Source organism: Cyprinodon variegatus, unplaced genomic scaffold (genome assembly GCF_000732505.1).
Source record: "Cyprinodon variegatus isolate N-32 unplaced genomic scaffold, C_variegatus-1.0 Scaffold16, whole genome shotgun sequence".
Classification (NCBI taxonomy): Eukaryota; Metazoa; Chordata; class Actinopteri; order Cyprinodontiformes; family Cyprinodontidae; genus Cyprinodon; species Cyprinodon variegatus.
This window is the reverse complement of record NW_015150469.1, coordinates 1879414-1889737: the sequence shown is the minus strand read 5'-3', so window position 1 is coordinate 1889737 and position 10324 is coordinate 1879414. Positions and strand designations below refer to the sequence as shown.

General features: G+C 37.7%; 1 protein-coding gene across 1 annotated transcript; it reads right to left on the bottom strand.

Annotated features, from left to right (window-relative positions):
* Window positions 1–627: 627 nt before the first annotated feature.
* Window positions 628–3705, bottom strand: hoxc10 (homeobox C10). The gene is given in 2 exon segments (XM_015385945.1): window positions 628–905; window positions 2814–3705. Coding segments are annotated over 2 exon segments (1170 nt in total).
* Window positions 3706–10324: the final 6619 nt, after the last annotated feature.

Below are 10324 nucleotides of genomic sequence, written 5' to 3'. Positions count from 1 at the left end.
AAATCCACCCCCAACGCTTTCCAGGGCGAACCTGACATTAGAATTTTATGACCTTGACTTACTGTGGTCACCTGGATAATATTTAAATCAACGTTATGGTCTCTCAATTCTATTAAAACTGCCATGATCTCCTACTTCCTATCTGCAGTGTCTTCCCTCCCTCACATTTTAAAACCCAGTGTGCTAAGGGAAGGACAAAGTTGGTGGTACTTCTCCATTTTCTCCTCGGTTTTTATTATTTTGGAACCGTTTAGCATGACAGAACTTAATGTCACCTTGTGCATGCACGTTACACAGCACGGAAATGCCACAGACACCGAAACGAAGAAGCAGCAACACACAAGTAACAAAACATTACGAACAACTCGGCAATGTGACAGTGTCACTGTAAATGTACTGTCTGACAGAGGCTGCCTCATTGTCAGTTTCATCAAAACAATTCCACCGCAATCTTCCAATTTCTATGCAAGATGCAGCTTCTCTGATCATCAGAAGGCACCCTTAATATGTGTGTGTACACATATACAGAAAACTGATAAAAGCATTACAAAATTACGCATGCATGTCTTATAACTGTCCCTCGTCGTGTCTGAGTGCAAGTGAATATGTTTAGAGCTAAAAGTGTCTTCAGGAGTAGTTATAAACTGCACTCTGCTCCCTTTCTCGGCTCTCCCTGTTTAGCTTCTTGAGCTTCATACGTCTGTTTTGGAACCAGATCTTGACCTGTCTGTCGGTCAGGTTGATACTGCGGCTGATCTCCAGGCGGCGCTCCCGAGACAGATACATGTTGAACAAGAACTCCTTTTCCAGCTCCAGTGTCTGGTGCTTTGTGTAGGGACACCTCTTCTTCCTTCCACTTTTGGCTTTTAACCAGCTTCCCGTTGTCTTTTCCGCTGATAAATCATCTATCAAAATGGGAAAAACACATCAATGAAAGTAGTAAGGCAATAGCAATGAAAAAAAAGTAGAGAATAAATCCTGGCAGTAATTGCTGGGCAGAGATGCTGTAACCAATGCGCACTCATATCCGGTATAACACCCAGAACTCCTTAAATGAAATTAAAATCTGCAGTGAGTCAGAGTAGTTTTGTCTTGATCTGGACGCTTCCTTCCCACTTTAACAAATGAGGAGCACCGCTCCTTCGACCCACTAGACTACTGGATACAAATTGCTTTTTGCGTGATGTACAACTGTAATTAGATCAAATCAAACCACCCAAAGAAGCAACTACTATTGTCTTTGTTGCACCTCAGACTCCCATAAAATTTTATTACCGTTTCAAGAGGCAAAGGATTTTTCCTCGAGGTTAAAAAACGTTCTTTGTAGTATAAGTTTACTTTTATTTTGTTATGGGGGGTTAATTTAAAGGAAAATGAAAATTTTAAATATAGCAAATCAAATTTTTGTATATAAAACAAATGAATGAACCAATAATTAGATACTCCACGACGAATGAGTTTTTGATTAACTCCACAGAGTCAAGGGAGTTACGCCTCTGTTATCCACAAACGCACCCAGGCGAGTGGCAGCAGTGATTAGTCTAATGTGAACTCTCAGCGTGTGGCCAACATTTAATAATTTCCAAAACATTTAATTTAGTACTGGAGTACAAAACTCACAAAAAACACACACACCGACTCACACAGACGCACCACGCCTGTTCTTACCCCCCGCCTCGACCTCCCTCCCTTCCACCCCACCCAATAACACACACGCACACTTATACACACGCACAAATACAATGAATGATTGCAAAGGCACACACTTTCAATATGTTTACCTCAAAAATTGCAGCTTAAATTGAGTGAAGTAGATTAAATCTATTAATTTAATGGAATAAAATAGAATTTAGTTAAATACCATACCCGAAATACCAACATACACCCTTTAAAAACTTACTAATGTTACAAGTATCTCTTTAAATCGTCAACAGGTCATGTGGAAATTAGAATAGGCCTATTTGTGATTCACTCAAACCCAAAAGTAAATATAGGAGCCAAAATTGGGATGGCAATTCTTGTGAATTGGCGCTATATAAATAAATTGAATTGAAAATTATTAATATGACAACAGACACGGTTATTAAAATTACAATGTTTCACAAAGACGAATATATGCCTACGTAATCATAAAAATAGGATAAAACTTTGTCATACTGTTTTAATTGACCTAGTGTGAAACGAATATTAACCAAAACGAGAAATAAAACATACCTTTATATATACATAATTATATAAAACAATCTAAAATTGCGACAATCTAAAAGTGAGACGTGTTTTCAAGAAAAAGTCGCAACCTTCCCGCAAAAGAAAAATATCTCAAATGTGCACCATGTATAAAGGGAAGCTCGACAAATGGTTCCTAAGAAAGTTGTGCTTTGTTGGAAAACAATTGAAATTTTGAATAATTTATAAAACAAATTCTGCAGTTCTAAACTGTTGATCCTTCATGCTCCAGGTATACAAAAACTGCAGGATATTTTCGCTTTGTTTCTTGTGTCTGAAACGGTCTCTACATTGGTGTGCAGGCGTCCATATTTTTGAGAGAGGGAGTGTGTTTATTTTGATGAATACTGCCCATCTCCCATCCTCCCATTAATAAAAGGGTGGTAAATACCAGCGACAGCATAACCCCTGCAAGAATGGGCTGCAGCATATAAACACAAACGCAGCATCCAAAAAGCCAATCCGCTAAAGTTTAAATAGTTCAAGTGAGATTTTTCACATGCATTTAATTATTTGTTTTATTTTATCAAACAGGTTACGTTATGTGTATCAATGTTTATTCACGTGAGTCAGGGAGGGGGATCTACCTTTAAATTCCCCGTCTGAGTTATCTGAGCAGCTGTCAATCTTGGCCTTGTCTTCCTTCCTGCTCTCACCCTCATCTGTTTTAGGAGCCTCTTTGGGTGTCTCCTGTGCAGTTTTGCTGCAGCTCACAGTCGATTCTGCTGCTTTTTCAACAGATGACGCCAAGTGGGTCAGCGTCAAGCCGGGGGGCAGTTGCTGCAGCTGCTGCTCGTCCCGCTGCGGCCTCTCCCCGCCATACACCTGGAAATAGCAGCCGCTGGACAAGGCTGCAGTCTGCTCAGGGCGACGGCAGCTATTGTCTCCAAGCCGGATGTATGTGGCCGACTCTGTTGTGTGCTTCCCCTTATTGCTGTCATCTTGATAGAGGCAACAAAACGCCTCCTCTTTGACGCTGCCCGCTGGGAACGAGCAGGGTTGTAAACACTGGTGGGCAACAGGTTGATCGTCTCTGCTGCTTTTGGAGCCTGAGGTCCATGTGGCCAGCTGCGCTGACAGGTAGGGCGCATCCTGGAAGCCGCCGAGCGGGACGCCGCCTGCAGGAACCTCGTCTCTTTTGGAGTGTGGAGATGATCCAACCTTCCCAATATTCCTCATCACCGAGTATCCGTACTCTGCAGCTGAGTGGATGTACATTCCTGGGTTGCTGGAATATCCCTCAGCCCTGTAGGAAGATGATCCTCCCATTAAAGAATCCATCAGGAAGTTACCGGGCGATATGTTATTCGGAAGTGTCATATTTGCATGTAACAACTCTGGAAGGGTGATCACTTGGTGTTTCCCGCCGTTCTAATCTGCGGGGTTCCAGCAAGAGAACAAGGACAGTAGGATGCTGACATCTTTTGGAGGGGGGTGCAAAAAAATATCTGTAACACAATTATGGATGCTCGGAGACATGTCATGTGAGCTTCAGACCAATAGCGGCGTGGAAGTGGCCTTGATGCTCCAGACTGGAGTGACGTCAGCGCGGTCAAGTTGGGAAATCTGAAGGTTTTTGATGGAGCGTGAGCGCCACCTAGTGACAGTCTTGCTGCATACAGCTGGAGGCCTTTTGCAGGAAGAACAAAGGACAGACTACTATTGCAGCTGCTGCGCGGCAGGGATTTCTTTAAGATACTCACTGTTTGGTTTGTAAACATTTAATTCTGAAGGGCTGGAGATGGTTGAAGGGGATTATATTCACCCATCGTTTGATTTAATAAAACACTGACGGATGTGGTATGGAGGTGAGAGTAATATGAGAGTGTTTTTGTATTACTGTATTGTTTTTTCTTTCTTTCAATAGTATCGAAATCCCAAAACTGTAAATAAGCGTTTATTTAAAAAGAGAAAAACGCAAGTACTGTAAAAATAATCTGCAACTGTGTGACGTGAATCTTCGTTTTTCCAGATGTAGATCAGAATGTGGTCAAATCTTTAGCATAATATTTTATAAGTCTCATGAAGTATTAGTAGAAATAGCTACTGTAATCAGTGAATTGATGTTATCTGATCATGCTTCGAAATTGAGGTGAAATTTGTACTGATTACCAACTGTGTCGATGTAAAGGAAAATCAAATATATTAAATTATTTCTTATAGCTGCCTTATTTTTTATTCCGTTTAGCATCTTCCCGAAAGCCCACCCCAGCGTAATGAGAAACTGTTTTAGCAGGTAGCAATTTTGCAAAGGGTTGTCTTTCATTATGAGTATACTGTGTCGAGTATGAACACGGGGAAACTTTTTTTTCCATTATGCACCTTTTATAGAATTATTGGATTTCAGTTTAAAATTCGTCTATATTCATTTTACCACATGGTTAAATACAAAACCAGGGAAAAACAACAAGTGTTTTAATATTAATATTTAATATAATATACGATTTTCCTTTGTACATATATCTGGATAACACATGTAAATTCAGTAAAGTATTGTGTAATAATTATAAGTTAAGACGACAAAAGTGGCTTTGTTTATGAGGGTCGAGAGCAGAGTAGAAAGGATTATTATCAGTATTTTTTATTTATTTATTTTTTTTATCAGAGATAAGTTTCCAATTCCCCCTGATTACAGCTGGGTTTGTTCTAGTATTTGTTTTCTTTTTCTTTTTTTTTGCCTCTGTAATTGATGAGCCCCGGTGACAATTTTCTACACAGCTAAGAGGAAAAGAACGTATAAACATTAATTGTATACATCATTTCAGAGTTTATTTTTCGATTTACAATACATGCAATCATATAATAATAAAGAAAAACAAACCATCGATATAAATACATAAACACTCATACCTATGTGTGTACTTTTTTCCCTACATGTTGGATACAATTGTGTGCGAGTGTGTGTGTGTATACAATTTAAGGGGTTTTACAAGAGAGCACAACGTCCTCGATGAGTCTGAAAGTCCTGGTAACATGCTAACAAATACCACAATTGAATAAAAACATTGCGCAAAACGCGTCATGGATACGAATATAAAGATTCAACGCAAGAAGGCTTTAACTAATCTCGTCCTAAGTGCGTTACTGCAGCTTGGTGAGGGTGCTCATCTGGTGTTGTTTTGTCTGCGTGCCCCAGTGTCTGTGTATTTGAGTTAGTGCGTCAGTTTAGTTCAGAATCACTTTCAAAGGCAAGGGCAGTAGCCTACACTGTGTTCATGTGAGCGGCCCTAGCATAATATGAGCGCAATCATATATAAAGGCAATACCTTTGGACAGAAATTTATATTCGAAATAAATTAAATGCACCTTTGTGTTTAGCATTTCTTAAAAATTATAGAGAAAATGTGAATAACTGACTTTAAAGAAGGTTTATAAAAAATAAACAATAGCTTCAGAGTTCTCACCCTTCTGGATTTTCTGTTATAGTAAAACGCTTCTGGAGAACCAATCATAAAGACATGTGAATGCCTGTCTATGAAGGATAAAAAAAGAAAACAAAGACGCCGCGTTCTCACGTTTCTGGATTATCTTCTTCTGAGACGTTTCTGAAGAAATTAGAAAAAAAATGTTCAGAAGAGAAGGTTTGAACACGAAAAATACGTTCACGTGATATGTTCACTACGCATTTACCTTATGGAACAGAATTATAATAGCAGAGAGAGAGGCTATCTTATTGCATGACACATTAGCCTATAGACCACCACCTGCTTAGAACAAAAATGCACATAAAATCTTATTTTACACCAATAAAAAATAACAGGCCTGCTTAGATTTTAAGTTTAGATTTTTTAAGACATGTAAGTGATACGGCCAAAGGTCCCATGATGGAATTTCTCACAGCGTGCAAAAAAAAAAAAAAAAAAAAAAAAAAAAAAAAAAAGAAAGAAAATCTGTATTCATGATAGTAGAGGACAGAATAGCCGTAAGGCATCATGGAAACGGTTTTTTAATTATAGTGCAAGCCAGAAAAAAATGCCTGGAATTTTTATTATTTGAATCACACTTCTTCAATGAACACACCCCATCCTTGCCCAAAACCTGCAACAAACGGTGGTATTGACATGAATCTGAAATATTACGAGTGTGCAACTGGAGAAATCAAAGCTTTTCAGTTTGACATCAAATACATTCAAAAATGTCCAGAAATAAAGACGATGTTATTTGCATGTCTAAATGTATTTCTACGACATGCTGATTATATATGCGGGCCAAGTTCTTCCATGGAAACGCATTGCTGCTGTTTCACCAAAACGCATTTTGTTTTAATTTTTCTTTTTTTTTAAGCGCTTAAATAAACAAACACAATTCAAGAAAGCAGTACAAAGTCGCACAATAACAGTAGAGAGGAAATCATATCTGCTTGTGTTTATTTTGGTCTTAACATTTGTCTAAACCAATCGGGTTTGATTTCAAACCTGAATGCTGTAATTATAATCCCAGGTAAGACTGTTGAATGTCGAGTGCTTTTTTTTTTTTTTTTTTTTTTCTGTGACCCAGCAACCAGGAGCTGTGCCGAGGCGACATATTCAACTGAGGTCCTGGCAGCCACTTTGAAATATCTTTCCAGTTGGATGTGTGGGAGACTGAGCTTTGTTTTGCCTTTCATGTTGGTGTCCAACCCATGCGCAACTGCGAATTTATGGTTCCAGAATCATGTAAGAGCTTAATTAAACATCACCAGCAAAAGTAAAACAGTGTTACAGAGTTTACAGGAAACACCAGACCAACAAACAATACACACATGCAGCCATATCAAATTTAAAATCGTTTATTTATTTTAATAAGACTTGTTTTGGTGGCATCAATAAACAGCCCCCCGCAATTGCATTTGAGAGAGAGCTGTTGCCGAAAGAGCAGGAGCTCGTTTTACAGCGAAGAGCTGTTTTATAGCCCAATAGAACAGGTTAGGTGCTGAGACACTGTAGTGTAAAACCATTGAATAGCCTATAACCCTTTGATTAGTATCTGCGGAGGAATAAGAAACGGTGACACTCCTATATTTACCTCAAAATAGAAGATAAACTCGCTAGCGATTTATTCTAGTAGTATTATCTAGAGTATTATTGTAGGTAACGACTAAATTTAATGCAATGCATAGTGGAAAAAGGTTTTAAAAAATCAGAGAAAACACAGTATTTAAAAAGTTTAAGAGACGGAATTTCCTTTTCTTTTTCTATATTGTTTTCTTTCTTGAGCAATTTACCTAAAAGAAACTCATTTTTGAAAATAATGTCATTAAGGAAGTTTCTTTATTATGTTTTCCATAGAAACCCATTAAAGTTTCTCATAACAAAACAAGAAATAAACCAGCATTACTCTGTAAAACAAAGCCAATATTACATTTCAAAGGTTTCAGCAACTTCAATGACTTTGATTCCAATTTAGTTTTACCTTTTTATGAGGTACTAAAATCATTGGAAAATGATTACGCAGTCGAACAAGACAAAAGAGTCCACATGTAAAATCTAAAATTAAATAAATAAAAAAAAACCTTTACTGCATTTGTTTGTGTTGTTGTTTCTTTTGTGGCGTCATTTGGTGTAAAAAAAAAAAAAAGTTTGTGGTTATAGCTTACATACAGAAAGTTGAAAACAAAGAATATTTGTACCATTTGAAATACCTGACACATTATTTAAAAAGTTTGGTAACTTTATTTTTATGTTGAGGATTGCTTTCATTGTTTGTTTGTTTTTCTGTGATTTTTTTCAAAATATTAAAAAACATTCCCAATTCAATTTTAATAATTTAATAATTTGTGTTATAATTATTTATTTCTTGGAATTTTTCGGCTATGTATCTATGAAGCCAATCATAAATTATATCTTTAAAAAATGACAGAATTCTAAAACAATACACTTAATATTATTTTTGAAAATTTTAAATACTTTTTCTCTAATGCAATTCAAAAGATTTATTTGTATATTTTATATGCCAATGGAAATTTTTTAATTATAATCCACTCACAGATGGGGCCAAACGTTCCTACTGCTAAACATATTATGTTAAAGTTAAAGTGCAAAACATCACAAAACTTGTATTCATTAATTCCTATATGTCCACATTTTTTCTGTCTTCCCATAATTATTATTCTTTAAAGCAAGAAACAACACTCCCTCTTAGATACTCCGAAATGCAGAAAAAAATACTGGAACATGGCTGGATTTAACTGTGCTTATCTTGCATTTTCCAAGTAGATCTGTGGATAAAAGTGAGCCACTACTGCTCCCGTTTCAAATGTTTAGGCTCCCGCTGAGGAAAAGAACAGGGGCAGAGATCAGGGAAGAAGGGATTGCCCCCCGAGTGGTTCATGGACAGCATTCACAGAGGACCCCCAGAGCTTTTTGTTAGTGACGTTGGGTGTTGGAGAAATGAACAAATTACTCACGTCACCGTCAAGGGCCCATGGTTGGTAGGTGTGGCGTAGGACGGGGGCGCCTGTAGCCTTGATCTCCGCCTGTGCGCATGGTCTGAAGGTCCCCCCACCCCCCTTTCTTTACATACAATGCCTCAAGATATGTATTTCACTATAATTATGATATATTTAGCAGTATAGGTTTTAAATAGCAAATCCCGGAAAAGGAAAATCATTTGAAAACAACGACCCTGCTTCCACTAACCCTTTTTTCACCTTTCAAATTAAAAGCACCATAAACGTATCCAACTGATAATATTTTCAATTGTAAAAATCTTCACAATTACACATTTTTGGTGCAAATAAATTATCATACGTGAACTGATTAACAACTACATCACCACACAAACATACAGACCTTCAGTTTGTGTGAGAACTGAATACAAAATCTGCACGTTAGAACTGCCTCGTGCGTGAACACCTACGGGTTTTTTACAGGGACAATAAAGTGTATTTACAGGACGTGTTAAAGCTAGCAAAGTTACCTGTTGTAGTTTAATGCGAGAGGTCAAAGTTGGTACTGTGGACGCATTCCATTTTCTGTTCCCACTCCCTCCCATTGGTCCGTTCCGCCGCTGCGACCATTTCCGGGCTCCTTGATTCCACTTTATTGCGGCGGGTTAAAGGTGAAGGCCTTGACATTATTGAAGTTCAAAGACTACATTTAATTATAAATTGTGCTTAATGCACACGTGCAATCATCCTGAGCACATATGGCGTGTGTATCGTCACTTACAAAAGACACATGCGTTAATTCGATCAGTATATGACACACTTAAACACACTACTCTTTCGGTCTCTACAGCACACTTCTTTTGCATGCGTCACAGATCTCATTCATGTCGAAACTTTATTTTTCTCACTCCTCTCTTCTCAGACATCTAGTGTTGCTTGTTTACCATCTAGTGCGGAAGTGAACGCCATTTCCCTAGAACAGACGGTGCAATTAAGAGAAAAAAATAGCCATTTAGTGCCTCTGTCTTTATGGCAGTGTCTAGACTACAAGAGTGGCGATTCCATTTAGAGTCCACTAAAAGAGGTTATCATTCCCTGCTTGCCTGCTCTCTCTATGCAAGATCTAAGCTGCAGTTCGTTTAACAGGCGTGCAAACGTCAGATCAAACGTGAAAACACCAGAAAATCGGATAATAGTTCTAAAAATCATCACTGATACTTTAGTTTGCAATCATATAACTTATAATGCGTGAATCCAAATTCACAAGCTGTGAACATCAATATATGTTGTTAGTTTCTCGTATTTGAAATGAAGACAAATTACAATTTCCAAAACTATGCAAAAGGCGCAGGAAAAGGCAGCGTTGCGCATTTACCCGGAATAGTGTGCAGTTTAAAAGCAGGACAAAAGCACAAAGTCGTTAGGTTTTTACCTATAGGTTTCTGTTTATTTAGTTATAATGATACACAGGCCGACGTTCTGCTCATCCTCTAAGGGATCCAAAGCACCAAGATGTCTTAAGCAAATAATTTATCAAGAGTCGCCATTAAAGCTTTTAAGGTGGTATGGGCAAGTGTGCTGAAAGATAGCAGCAGGGATATGGGGGAAAAAGATCCAACATATGCCTATTTACAGTCACGAATGCACATTGCATAGGCTACTCAAATATTTTATATATATATATATATATATATATATATATATATATATATATATATATATATATATATA